Consider the following 15,285-nt stretch of genomic DNA (forward strand, 5'->3'; position numbering starts at 1 on the left):
TTTTTAAGATAGTTTGTAGACAAGGACTTATGTTTCCGAGCAAAATCTTTGAAAAATGGTCTGTTTGGACGTGGCCTTCATCTTATCGCCAAGTTTTTCTCCGTGTTGACACAAGACACTGTTTCCGAGCTAAATCTGGGGGAAAAGGTCTGTTTAGAATGGGACAGCATCTTTACGCCAAGTTTTCTCCGTGTTGACACAAGACACTGTTGAGGAAGAGAAAAACAATATTTCGTCTAAATCTTCTGTCTAGTTTGTCTATTTTTTATGATAAATCACCTGGCCACCGTTCAATGTAATGCATTACTTAATTTTTGAGATGGTGTGTAGACAAGGACTATCCTTTCGGAGAAAAATGACATTAAATTGGTCTGTTTGGACTGGGACTGCATCTCATCGCCAAGTTTTCTCCGTATTGACACAATACACTGTTGAAGAAGAGAAAAACAATATTTTGTCTAAATCTTCTGTCTAATTTGTCTATTTTTCATGATAAATCACCTGTCTAAATCTTCTGTCTAGTTTGTCCATTTTTCATGATAAATCACCTGGCTACAGTTCAATTTAATGCATTACTTAATTTTTGAGATAGTTGGTAGACAACGACTATCGTTTCCGAGCAAAATCAGGGGGAAATGGTCTGTTTGGACTGGGACTGCCTCTTATCGCGTAGTTTTCTCCGTGTTGACACAAGACACTGTTGAGGAAGAGCAAAATAATATTTTGTCTAAATCTTCTGTCTAGTTTGTCTATTTTTCATGACTTAATTTTTGAGATAGTTGGTAGACAAGGACTATATATCGTTTCCGAGCAAATACTGGGGAAAATGGTCTGTTTGGACTGGGACTGCATCCTATCGCCAAGTTTTCTCCGTGTTGACACAAGACACTATTGAGGAAGAGAAACATAATATTTTGTCTAAATCTTCTGTCTAGTTTGTCTATTATTCATGATAAATCACCTGGCCACTGTTCATGATCAATTTAATGCATTACATAATTTTTTAGATAGTTTGTCCACCAGGACTATCGTTTCCGAGCAAAATCAGGGGGAAATGGTCTGTTTGGACTTTGACTGCATCTTATCACCAAGTTTACTCCGTGTTGACACAGGACACTGTTGAGGAAGAGAAAAACTAAATTTTGTCCGAATCATCTGTCTAGTTTGTCTATTATTCATGATAAATCACCTGGCCACCGTTCAGTTTAATGCATTACTTAATTTTCGAGATAGTTTGTCGACAAGGACTATCGTTTCCGAGCACAATCTGGGGGGGTATGGGGCTCTTTGGACTGAAACTGCTATCGCCAAGATTTCTCCGTGTTGACACAAGATCCTATTTAGGAAGAGAAAAAGAATATTTTGTCTAAACCTTCTGTCTAGTTCGTCTTTTTTCATGATCGGTTCTTGGCCAATAGGAATGTTTTAACCGTCCTAAATATTTTATGACATGGTTGACTCCCAACCGGAACAAAATATAGTGTTGTTAAATTTAAACAAAATTAGCATGATATTAAATTATTTTAATTGTCAAAGCGAATTTGACACAATGTCCTGACGGACCTGAGAGAACTTAAAAACCGTTTTGTTTGTAATATTACTTAAGGTTTTTCATGAGCTTAAGTGCATGTTGTGAGGTAACCAATGACTTTAAAATAATCTATTGGAACCAATTTAAGAAATAAAATAGGCTCATTTTACGGAACATTTTGATTGAAAGCGTTATTTACATTCCATAATTAATACCGTATCTTCTTTAAAGATGAGGCTATTACATGTACATGTATCGTTTGAAAAACAAAGCGTGATAGGCCTACTTTATATTGAGTTAACGTTGTATGGAAAATTCAAGGACTCTGTGTTTCCTGGGATCACCTTATGAATATGGGACCCAAGACGAAATATTTGTCCCTTCCAGATGGATTGACTCCTTACTTTAATACTGGGCCACAATTATTGTCCAATGATATAAAAGTTTGTATATATGAAATATGTATTAGCAAATCCCAGTTACAACCGTTTGATGTTTGTCGTGAAATATAGCAAAATGTCTATCCTCAAAAGTTCAATTGATTCTCTGTACCGTTGATCTTCTAATTAACTGGGTAAAAAAATGGTAATTTCAATGGACCCTTTTATGAGTCAAAGTTAAGTTCAAGTTGAATTTGATGTCTTTTGTAAGTTCTATGTAAATACAAGAGTTGGAAAGCTATGGCTCCCTCCCTAAAACTGCAGAAAAGCTAGGGTATCCAGAGGTGATCCAAACTCCGCCCGTTGTTACATTCAGCCATGTTGACAAATGCAAAATACATTGATTAAACCAAAAGGGGTTAGTACTGGTTAACATTTTAAACATTCCTTTTTCATAATAAAATAGATTGCCGGAGTATGTTGGCATTCTCCTGGGTCACTTGAAGACATATCACATGTTTTGGTATGTCAAGGACCGTGCTTTGAGTTTGGACTTTCAACACGAAATAAATACAAATCATTTTCGAATCCGTCCAGACATGAGGTCATTTTTAATAATTTAGTAACCACAATCTTCTTTTCAGACGTGTGAATTAATGTAAATATCGGGGATATGTCAACTTTATAGAGTGTTTTGTTCGAAAAAAAAAAGTTTGAGAACGAGCGCAATTTTTAACAAAAGTATACTGCCACCCTGCTGCAGCTAGCTTAATTAAACTCTGGTGCATCATTTATACGCAGGCTTGTACTTTGGAGTCTTGCGTTTAACCACTGCATTGTGTACAACCGATACATGCACTAGGCATCACGATACCATTATGCGATTGTATAGCTGACTTTAGGTTGCGCAAACAGAAAGGGTTAAATAACTCTGACACGGGATACTAAATATACTTGAGTGCAAATTGAACAAAGTCCAGATATCAACTGCGTACTCAGTGCCGTACACATACACCAGTTTATAGTGCACCACACTACACTGTTGTCCGCCAATTTATCCTTGGATCATCCACATCAGTAGTGCAGTATTATAAGCCTGGAAGACAGTTGTTCCATGAAGAGCAGTACGTACGACCAAGAGACTCTATTGACGCCACAAGACGACCAGCTAACACACAGCAGATGCAACAAGTGAACCTTGTAATTAGGGTGAGTGACGCACCATGCTGGCAAATATAAACTCATTGAAAAACTGCTTTGGTTATAGTACACTAATCTCAGCCAAGAGCCAGTGCATTGCTTCAATCATTAAAGTAGTTGGAGATTAATAACAATGACAGCACTGATCAACTATTCAAAAATAAAATAAAAACTGAAGTGATTCGCTTCTTTATTATGTTGACTAGCGGCTGTTAAATTATATTTTTGTTCCTCGCAGAAATGGCGACTGGACCTGCGGTAAGTTCAGCTCTAGAGACGATCAGCAGACATCATCTTGAGTGCTGTATCTGTCAAGAGAGATACCAACAGCCCAAGATACTGGAATGTCTGCATAGCTTTTGTGAGCAATGTCTGCTGAAATACTGCAGCACGAAGCACGAGGGCTCTACAGCGATTCCTTGCCCCGTGTGTCGGCAGGAGACAAAGCTTCCTGAGGTTGGGGTGCAGGGTCTAAAAACAAACTTTTATTTGAAAGGTCTGGTCGAGGAGTTTAAACTTCACGAGAAGGCGGTGTGTTCTGGCAGCAAGCAGCTGCTGTGTGAAGTCTGTGAGAAAGAAAGTGAGGCAACGGATCACTGCATGGACTGCTGCAAAAATATGTGCTCCAAATGTACAAAATTTCACATGAAGTTTGCTCAGTTATCAGTTCACGTTATAAGTAGCTTAGATGGCATTCGTAAGGGTAAGGCTTCATCTTATCAAATCAAATCAAAGCATCAACAACTTTCAAAATGTCCAATCCATGTGGGCGAAGTGACAAGGTTCTTCTGCAAGACCTGTGAAACACTGATCTGCCGAGATTGTACCGTCATCGACCACTGTAAGCCAGAACACTCGTACATCGACAGAAATCTGGCCACATCGACGTACAAGCAATCGTTGGCTGAACTGCTTTCTCCACTTGAAAACTCAATGACGGAGCTCGAGAAGTCACGAGAGAAAGTCTCAAAAATGAAAGAAGATTTAGATGTCACAGTTCAGAGAGTCATGACAGAAGTGCAAGATAGAGCAGCTGAGATACGAGCAGAGGTAACGGCTCAAGAAAATCGCATACTTAATGACATTAAAAACATCCGAACAGATCGTGAACAAAAACTGGACGAATGCGAAAAAACTATGGGCTTGGCAGCGGAGAGATTTCAGTTTTCACTAGACACAGCAAGAGAGGTGACAAGGACTGCATCGGATAGTGACTTTCTCTCACTCTATCCAACAATCAGCAAAGACTTGAAATTGTTGGCAGATCAGAGTATGCCTAGAGTTGACAACAGGCTTGCATTCCTGAAGTTCAAGCAGAGTGAGGGTGTTGGTGGCATCAGTCTGGGTGAGGTGGTGGTGGAAAGCAAATGGGAGCTGTGTCGGGAGTTTGGTAAATGGGGAAGCGGTCCACGAGACTTCGATGTGACTTGGGGCATAGCTGCTCGTCGACCTGATGAGATTGCAGTGACTGACGTCGACAACAAACGAGTTATGATTTGCAGCATTGATGGCAACCAGAAAAGCACGATACCGATGCAAGGGCGTAAGTTTAAATTACCGTGCATTGCAATCTGCCGAATCATGCACACAAACAACATTTTCTTTGCTTGTCATTATATTTTTGTTTTTAATTTTCCTCACGAGATCTGATGAAACGGAATCACACTAGCTTTGATGCGAAACATTTTAAGTGAATACCTTTGTGTTCATAACATGTAGATTTTTAAACGTAAATGCATCGTCCATGTCAAAAATCAAATTTCCTTGCTATTTTGTTTATAAATTGAACAAACACTACTGTAAATTAAACCTCATGTTTGATATTTGGTTTTTGCCCTTTTTTAATTACTTTGCTCTTGTTTTTTTTCATGAACTTGGTTTTCTCGTTTCATGACATTTTTTCAAAGGATGAAAGTTCAAGAAAAATCCATTTAAAATGAAAGAAATATAAGTTTTCCTGATACACTGGTTCACCAGTTAAATTCTCAATTGTTGTCAGAAGTCTTTTCGGGTTTGTTTCCTATTATCCCACTGAATGATACTAAAACCAAATCGTCCTTCATTATCGGTGGTGTAGATATAAAGACAATGTTAAACATCCCAACTTACAGACGAAGTGATTTCTGAAACATTTTTATCGAACTTTGACAATGTCTAGTCTTTGCCAGGGACACAACTAATTATCACTCAGATTCATTTTTGATTTTCTATTATAAATTGCAATTCAGATTGAAATTGACCACTATTGTTTGTTTTTAACATCTCGCCCCCTACAGATCCACGCGGCATCGCAGCTACACGCAGCGACAATCGCTTGGTGGTTGTTGAGGAAGGTGCATCCCATGTGAAGGTGTTCAACAGCGACAACACGCTGGCATACGAGTTCCCAACGGTGCCACCGAGTGAGGTTGGTAAGACCACGGTTGACCTCCGGAGCGTAGCTGTCAAGAATGATGGTACCATTGCAGTGGGAGATGTGGCGAGGATGGTATTGACAGTGCACAGCCCCACTGATGGTGTGCTCCTTCATACCATACCAGTCAAGATTAAACCTCATTTTCTGGCTTTTGACAGCAATGATCGAGCGATAATAAGTGACTATGAATCAAAGACAGTGGATATTGCCGGTGGCAATGGTACTACAAAACGCACCTTCAAACCCACCATCAATGGTCAACCAGTGAGATGCTGCAACGGTGTATGCACTGATGGCTCAGGTATCTATGTTGCAATGCATATTGGTGATTACAAAGGTCATATCCACCACTATGACCCTCAAGGTGGCTTTCTCAAGTGCATCGCACAGGGTCTGCACTTACCCCTGGGAATCACACTTACATTAGATGAGCAGCTGGCAGTGGCTGACTACTCCTCAGTCAAAATTTATCACCAGGTGTGATACAACATTGTAATCAGTCATGTCAATTTCGCATCATTTGAGACATGTTGATAGAAAAAGTAAAGAGCGGTCCTATCACAACAATGAATTAAAAGTTTTAGATTATTGATACATCACGTATTATACAAAAAAAAAACCGTGTACGGTATTGGATTGCATGTGTTACCTGTATTATTTTGACTTTCTGATCAATCGATCGATTTTGTCCACAAAAGTGGGCGGTTGTCTTAACTTCATCAGGTATAATTATAATGAGTCACCTTTGCAGTTCATTCAAAAGAAAAAAAGATAAGATAAAAAAGTTTACATTAAATCAATCCGGTGATAATTTTGAAAAAGCTTTATGAATCAAATTGAAGAAGAAAAACTCTAAAAGCAAATAAGGTTTTTAATTCATGTATATTAACATTCATCCTCAGCTCAAGTACTGTAAGGATAAACAAATTAAAACGCTATTCAAGAGAAAACTTGAAATACCACGATTACAGTTTTGTTTCAATATCAATTTTTCTGATACGTTAGATGTATTTCGTTTTTCAACAAACAACACACTGGTTCTGACAACTGAGGGTGTCAATGTGATATGAATACAAATTGTAGCCCATTGGCAAAATTATGTATGTGCACAATATACGCTCATTGACCAACTGTGAGAGACTATTTAAACAATGAAACTCCAGAAAGACAACAACAAAAATGAATTCGGCCCGAAAGCCTAGCAGGCCTATATCGCAATAGTTCTGGCAAACTTTCATCTTACAACAGCAGATAGAAGCCTTTGCCAAGAAATTGCGTCACTTGTACAGCTAAGCTTGATCGTTCTGGTACAAAACATAATTTTAATTTATATTCAGCCCGCCTGTAAATACGCAGTTTAAGAAACATAATCATCCTATGCTGATTTTGACTTCGCTTATTTCAAAACAAGGTTTTATTAGTTGGTTTCAGTTGCCTCAATGGGTTGAGTTATGTAGAGAAATTGAAATTCGAGAAGAAAGTGAAATAAAAAAAATCATTCCATGGAAACAAATGCAGTGATTATTACAACTCATGATGTTAATCATGTGAGCTAGCTCCTATGAAAAGAAACATTGTTTTGTTTCTTTAATTAAAACCAGCATAACCTTCAGGTTATTATGTACTGTAAAGAAGTCACGAGAAATGTTTGATGTTATAACTGACACAACTATTTTCTCGACATCTACGATAATATGTTGCGAGAACATTTTAGGTTACATGAGACTCAGTTTGTAAATATTGAATACCGAAAGTGAGATGGCCCGATTTGTTACAGGGTTTCATATAAAACCCTATAAACATGATAAAACCCACGTGATGGGTTATTGACCAAAAGGAATGTATAAGCTTTCCTAAGGACTTTATGACAAGGATTAGCTTTCAATTAAAAAAAAAACAGTGTTGGGAATTTTTTTAACTCAATTATCAACTACATTTCTAATTGTCCCAGAAAATTGGACACATTTTCCCAAAAAATCTTGAGGAAATATAAACAAAAAATGTTTAAATTTGTCAAGTAGAGTCAAATTCAAAATTAGAGTTGATTGTTGATTGTTAACCTGTCTGTAAATACTCAATTTCTCGAAATGTGATTATTCTCTGTTGATTTGATTTTGCTCATTTCAAATCTTACATTTTTTAATTTATTTCAGCTGCTTCAGTGAATGGGTTGATATATTTTAAGCAGCTTAAATTCAAGAAGAAACTTGATCAAAAACGTTACATGAAAACAAATCTTGTGATGTTGCGAGTACATTTTAGTTACGTGCAACTCCATGTGTAAATATTGAATACCGAAAGTGAGATGGCCCGATTTGTTACAGGGTTTCATTTAAACCCACGTGATAGGTTATTGACCAATATGAATGTATAAGCTTTCCTAAGGACTTTATGACAAGGATTAGCTTTCAACTGAAAAGAAAAAAAAACAGTGCTGGTAAATTTTTGACTCAATGATCAAGATACAAACTACATTTCTTTTAACTGTCCAAACAAATTGGACACATTTCCCAAAAAATATCGACAAAATATTTAAAAAATGTTTAAATATTTCAAGTAGAGTCAAATTGAAAATTAAGTTTGATTGTTCTGTCAGAGATATTTTGTTTAATTGCTGTTAACCTGCCTGTAAATACACAATTTTACGACATATGATCATTTTGTGTTGATTTGACTTAGCTCATTTCAAAACTTACAATGTAGTTTTATTAGTTGATTTCAGCTGCTTCAATGAATGGGTTGGTATATTTTAAGAAACTTGATCAAAAACATTACATGAAAACAAATCATGTGATAATTACGACTCATGATAATCATATAGACGAAATCCTACAGTGACAAAAAACGGCCTAGGGAAGTTTTAGCTCTTGTTTTCATATTTGCATCGTCGCCAACATACATGTAACACTCGAGTTATCATGAACAGAAGTTACGAGAATTGTTGTATCTTTTAACCAAAAGTCCAATTAAACAATGTATATTCTCGACATCAACGATATGTTTTGAGAAGATTGTGGTTCATATGGATTTCATGAGATAAAGTATGTAAATAGTGAATACTGAAATATACGCAAGATGCTAAACCTGATTTTTACCAAAGGGTTAAATTCAAGCAACGTGATCGGTTCTTGGCCAATAGGAATGTTTTCACTGTCCTAACTACATGTAGGTATTTCATGACAAAGTTCCTAATTGGAAAGGAAAATAGTGTTTTTAAAACAATTAAATGCTACAGCTATAGCTTATTAAACTGTGGTGCATGTTTTGTATGCAGGCTTGTACTTTGCATTTGTGTATGTGTAAGGCCGATACGCAGGGCTTCATGATACCAGTACGCGAATGTAATTGACTTTGCCCAAACAGAAGGAGTCACACAAGCCTGACACGAGAAGATGCTATTAAATACCCTTGAGTGCCAATTGAACGAAGTCCAAAAGATCGACCGCGCACTCGAGTACCGTACACTCGTCTACAATGCACTACACTATACTTGTTTGTCTGTTTATTTTGGCTAAAAAACTTGTTTATTTTCAATAAAGCGGGGATTTCTTTACACTTATCAATGATGTGCTAACTGTGTGTTTTGTTCAACTTTTTAAATGACTTACAGGAGGTAGGCGTTACTCATTTAGCAGACAACACTCTAATTGTTTGGACATTTTTTTAATGACACTTTACATTTTGATTCCTTATTAAATAGTCCTGTTATTGAGACTGTATTTGAATTTGATGGGGGAGTTTTTAAATGGCAAAGAAGCGTTTTTTTATCTAATTGAATTTATTTTGTGTATTTTTTGCAGTACAAATTTATTTAATTGAAAATGGGGAAAAGTTGTCCCATAATAAGTTTAGGAGTAATTATGCAGCAAACGTAATTTGAATTATCACCCCCCCCCCCCCTCAAGAAATTCAGGCGGGTATATTTTGGAGGACTCGAGTCAGTTTATTTGTTCATTTCTTGTTTGACTCGTGACTGGCATCAGACTCGTTACCTTTTGGACTCGGTTTGAGTCAGACTCGGCTAGTGACTGATTCGGACTATGTTCACCTCGAATCGAGTCCATTTCCAAAAACAAAAACGTGTTGAAATGTGAGGGAAAAGTTAAATGAATTTGTTAATGTACTTTTTTACATTTTTTTTCATATTCTAATGGAAACGGCCCCTTTGATTGGTGTGGAATAATAATAATAAAAAATTGTACATTTGCAATTGTGAGTGTGAATCACCTCTAAATCTCCATCCACATCGGTTAATGCCGTAGAAGTAGCAACATAAAGTTGCAAACAATCTGAATGATGACGAGACATCCAAATTCTACACAATAATCAAAACTACAAAGTGTATTTTGTCCATGAGCTTTAATCCAAGTGCGTTCATCATATACAGCCACTTGCCAGATAGATGGTCAGTCTCATCAGAGCTCTGCAAACAGTGAATTGAATAAAAGTCAAAAGCAACTGCATGGTTTCTTGGGGATATCACTTTTTTTGTGATCGCAAATAGACTTTTCATAAAGAATGACTTGAGAATGAAACTGAAAATCATATGAGAAATGCATGTTTTCCGACATCATATTGGGTAAGATGCAGCATTTAATGGAGTTTAGAATTTATAAAGAAAAATAAAGAAAAAAAGTAAAAGGGACTTAGATATCCCGTTTCAGGCGATAAACGCGGGTTAATTTTTAAGAAAAATGAAGAAAAAATGATATCGCCCTTAGATCGGGAATCAGTCTCATTTGGACGTCATCAAGTGTTTGTTTTTTTAAAGGCCGTAGGTACTTTTGAATCTTCCCCAACCCCTCCATCCCCACACCCCTCCCCCTTCAAAAAACAATGAATGCATGGAGACATTTTATTTTAAAAATACAAACAATGGAAAATGGAAATTAAAAAAGTATATACATATCTAATAAAGTTTTTGTAATGAGGTTGGAAATGAGGAGTGCACTGCCAAACAAAATGGCCATCCCTTGTTTTTGCTAAACAAGGAAACACAATAATCCGTTCAAATTACCCCCTCAACGGTAATAAAGGGAGAGTTTGGGCAGACAACTTGAAAAAGACATGCACTGCCGATGGCGCTTGATGACGCCCTCGGTATTAATCCTTAATTGATTTTAGATTCAGGTTTTTTGTCCAGAGTCAGAGTGAGTAAAATATTCGAACAGCTGATCACGAACATCTACTTAACTTGTACCATAGGCCGAGTTCGGGCGGTCCGTTAATTGACACGGGTATTTTGTTCGTGCAGGGAGCTATAATGATTAACTCCATGGTTCGTGCGAAACACAGACAGGTACATATCCTGTTCCGAGTGCAGTGTTCGTGGGTCGTGTATGTTCTTGCCGCCGTTCGGTCGCGCATCGCGAGAACAATACGACCCGTGTCAAGAACAGGCTGCCCAAACTCGGCCCTTGGAGGCGCTCTTAATATTACATTTCACGTCACGTCCACTTCTACTTCCGCGTTGATTGCTTCGAGCCTGAAATTTAACCAACCGAAAGATTCGCTTCTTTCTGTAGTTTCCAGAATCCCGCCCTTATATGTTCATCAATGTTTACAACTGTTACCCTTTAACCTTTAGCCCCACCGTGAATAGTTTAACCTTGCCCGCACTTCATTTGCATAGAAAGCATGGTCGCGCACAGTATTATGGGGCGATTTTACGACCTCATGATTCTAGCGTTTTCTCCGTGGAGCTGATACCTATCTTTTACCGTACTCGTACAACTGAATTCCGTCCAAACTTGAAGGAGTTTCAAGCTGAAAAGGATTCTAAAGATACCACTGCGAGTTTGTGTGTGCCAAAGCCAGAGTTGCACCTCTAAAGACGCACACTATTGTCAAGATGGAACTAACTGCAGCCACCTCCGCAGTCCGTCAAGATGACCTCTTGAAGAGAGAGCTCACAGTGAACATTGATCAGACTGTATTCTGGACAGATAGCCAGACAGTTCTGAAATACATCATGAATGAGACCACCAGATTCCCAGTTTTTGTAGCGAATCGCATCGCCGTGATCAGAGATGGGTCCGATATCAGCCAGTGGAGATATGTCCCCACTAAATTGAACCCTGCTGACCATGCTTCGCGGGGCCTCAGTGCAGAAGAACTGATCAACAAACCGGAGTGGCTGGGAGGCCCAAACTTCCTCAGCCAACCAGAAGAAAGCTGGCCCGGTGCCGAACAAATTCAGATGGAAGATGACGAGGAAAATGACAACTGCGAAGTGGCTGATGGTGCTTCCCAAGTGAACATAAATTTAGTGATGACATCCAACGAGACCAGTGCCATAGACCAGCTGATCCATCACTACTCAGACTGGACGAAGCTAAAAAGGGCGATAGCATGGTGGTTACGCCTAAAGACCATGTTGCAGCACAGGAAGACCAACTGTAACAAGAAACCCCTGCAGAATAAGCCTCTAACAGTTGAAGAAATGCAGTGTGCCGAAAAGGCCATCTTGAAGTATGTTCAAGGATGTGCTTTTCCCAGAGAAGTTGAGGCTCTCAAAAATGTGAAAACAAGCGACCAAAATCCAGACAACCCTTTGGCTGCTGGAAAAGAAGCTACCCCAATAGAACACCAGAGAAAGCCGATCAATAAAGGAAGTCCATTGATTAGCTTAGACCCAGAGCTGCGTGATGGACTCTTAACAGTTGGTGGCAGGCTTCGGCATGCATCAATCCCCGAAGCTGCCAAACACCAGCTGATTCTGCCAAAGGACCACCACATTTCCACTCTGGTGATCAGACACCTCCACCAGAGAAGCGGACACCAAGGGAGAAATCACATCCTAGCGGAACTCAGACAAAGGTACTGGATACTCAAAGCTGGTGTAGCAGTCAGGAGCGTAATACACCAATGTGTTATATGCCGAAAGTACCAAGCTGGACCCGGTAAACAGAAGATGGCTGATTTGCCAGCTTACCGTGTACGGCCTGATGCCCCACCATTCACATATACTGGAGTGGACTATTTCGGCCCATTCGATATCAAGTATGGGCGAGTTATCAGAAAGAGATATGGTGTAGTATTCACCTGCCTTACTAGCCGTGCCATTCACATTGAGGTGGCCGATTCCCTCGACACCAGCTCATGCATCAGTGCACTCAGACGATTCATGGCTAGGCGTGGCAAAGTGAAAGAAATCCACTCAGACAATGGATCCAACTTTGTTGGAGCCGACAAAGAGCTCCAGCGAGCAATGCAGGAGTGGAACCATGGCGAAATCAACAATTTTGCCTTGCAGCATGACATCAAGTGGCAGTTCAACACACCAGCAGCCTCTCATCATGGAGGTGTGTGGGAGAGGCAAATCAGAACAATACGTAAAATTCTCCACGCCATATTGAGTGAGCAGTACATGAAGACGTGCCAAAGTGAGGAACAGTTGCGCACCTTCATGTGTGAGGTCGAGGCTGTAATTAACAGCCGACCCCTGACACGAGCATCGGATGACCCTCATGACCTGAGTGTCATCACGCCGAACAGTCTGATACTTCTGAAACCTGATTCAACACTGCCACCTGGAGTCTTCTCCCAGGAGGACCAGTACTCACGAAGGAGATGGCGTCAGATGCAGTACATGGCGGATGTCTTCTGGAAGAGGTGGACTAGAGAGTACCTACCTACCCTACAGCAACGTCAGAAATGGTCCCAACCTAGCAGAAACATAGAGAAGGGTGATGTTGTGCTCATCGTTGATAACAGCGCCCCGAGAAACTCCTGGCCAATGGGACTTGTTCAGGAGGTATTCATGGACAAACGAGGACACGTACGCAGTGTTAGAGTGAAGACCAAGACTTCAGTTTTGGTCAGGCCTATTACCAAGCTGTGTCTGCTTCTAGAGCAGGACGTCGAGTAATCATCAAGACTTGAACTCTTAGGGAAGGTATGCAGATGTCCGTCAAGTGGACATCTCAGGGGAATAGACTCCCCTGCCTTGCATAGTCTCAGGTCACCCTTGGGCAAGGTGTAGTACCTGTTTGCCTCCCGAACCAGGGTTACGGTCTGATGAATCCTCATCTGTCAACTTTACCGGAATAGTGAAAACTACAGTGACAATACCTTGCTTACCAGGAGAACCGGAACCAGCTGTACATGCATCGAAACATGGACTGTAATTTGGTGACTTCATCTCGGCAGATCACTTGAACAGTTTATTCATTCTGATTTGTGTTAAGTTTCAGACCATTTTCCAAAATATTTGAACGTCAGTGATAGTATGAACTTCAAAGTATGGACAGTAGAATACGAACTTTCGACTACGCAGAATTGGCCAAGTCAAGTTAGCGGTCAAATTTATTTAGTGGTTCATAAGTTTATAAGTAGTTTGTTGTAGTTTAGAGTTTTACTAATAGTTCTGAGATATTGGAAACTAGAATTGTTATCGCCCTTTATCAGTGCGACTGGGGCCGGAATGTAGTTTCCAGAATCTCGCCCTTATATGTTAATCAATGTTTACAACTGTTACCCTTTAACCTTTAGCCCCACCGTGAATAGTTTAACCTTGCCCGCACTTCATTTGCATAGAAAGCATGGTCGCGCACAGTATTATGGGGCGATTTTACGACCTCATGATTCTAGCGTTTTCTCCGTGGAGCTGATACCTATCTTTTACCGTACTCGTACAACTGAATTCCGTCCAAACTTGAAGGAGTTTCAAGCTGAAAAGGATTCTAAAGATACCACCAGAGTTTTCTCATGCTTGTGAACATTTCAGTGCGATCCAGGTCGCTGTGATAACTGTGTGATTATAAGAGGTTTCCGATCCGAACTTCGTGAACTTTTGTGCATGTTGTGAACGACTCTGTGAGTAACGATCCCTTTGTACTCCAATATTTGGTGGAATAAAGTGAACAGATTTCATTGATTATAGAACTATAGAAGTACGCGTAAAGAATATCAGTTTTCTTTGACTTAGTGTCCACGGTCGCTACACTTTCGACTCAACAGAAACATCAGTTTACCATCCAAACCGGGAACGTCGGGTAAATGTGAGCTCAATAATCTTTGTCTTCTTTAAAGTTAAATCCTGGAGAAGCAATTTGTTGTAAAAATCAGATGTGTTATTTTGCATGTCTGTACGTTTGGGAATACATACATGTACATACCATGACAAACGTATGTATACATACATGTACATGTAATACTAGCCCCATAAATGTGGCCTATTTACTGAACTGCCTCCGTAAACATAGGCCACACATCCACATGTACAAAAACGTGTCGATTTTGCCAAATTTTAATTTTCACATTTAGGCTTACTTTGTTGTTGTTTTTTTTTGCTTTAGAAGCATTCTCGCCCTCTATATAGGCTAATCAGAAAGTGCTGCCTTTTTCAGATGTCCATTTTTTGGTGAAATTTCCAGATACATTTGCACACGTTTGCGTATCAAAATTTCAACATAAAATTTCACAAAAATTAGACATCTTAAAAAGGCAGCACATCGGACCTGGGGCAGCGCGGGGTGGGAGGGGTGGGGAAACATTTGATAGGCACATAATGTAAATGCAGATGGAAATACTACGACTTGTCGTGTTATCTCAGAAAATATAATGGGAAAGAATGTCCATCTGTCCATGATAATTACGAAGTCCTTCGAGAGTGAATTTTCTTTTGAGGAAATCTTAGCATTCACACCTATTGCTGTGCCCTCTAAATACAAAGGAAGTCCAGGGAAAAATATTCATGGGCCACTATGGAGCATCCTATAACTTTGTACATGTATATTGATGTTTTGCATTCAGAA

At 39.3% G+C, this 15,285-nt stretch overlaps 2 protein-coding genes across 2 annotated transcripts; both read left to right on the top strand.

The window, feature by feature from the left end:
• The first annotated feature begins 4,241 nt into the window (after nucleotides 1-4,241).
• LOC119732885 lies at nucleotides 4,242-6,759 on the top strand. Its single transcript, XM_038206478.1, has 2 exons — nucleotides 4,242-4,654; nucleotides 5,388-6,759. Exons 1-2 carry the CDS (start codon nucleotides 4,249-4,251, stop codon nucleotides 6,008-6,010), a joined length of 1,029 nt encoding a protein of 342 aa, XP_038062406.1. The 5' UTR covers nucleotides 4,242-4,248; the 3' UTR covers nucleotides 6,011-6,759.
• A 4,619-nt stretch (nucleotides 6,760-11,378) lies between these two features.
• Nucleotides 11,379-13,397, top strand: LOC119733026. The gene has a single exon (XM_038206607.1). The coding sequence runs from the start codon at nucleotides 11,379-11,381 to the stop codon at nucleotides 13,395-13,397; it is 2,019 nt and encodes a 672-aa protein (XP_038062535.1).
• The last annotated feature ends 1,888 nt before the right edge of the window (nucleotides 13,398-15,285 follow it).

This window comes from Patiria miniata, unplaced genomic scaffold (genome assembly GCF_015706575.1).
Source record: "Patiria miniata isolate m_02_andy unplaced genomic scaffold, ASM1570657v1 HiC_scaffold_25, whole genome shotgun sequence".
Classification (NCBI taxonomy): Eukaryota; Metazoa; Echinodermata; class Asteroidea; order Valvatida; family Asterinidae; genus Patiria; species Patiria miniata.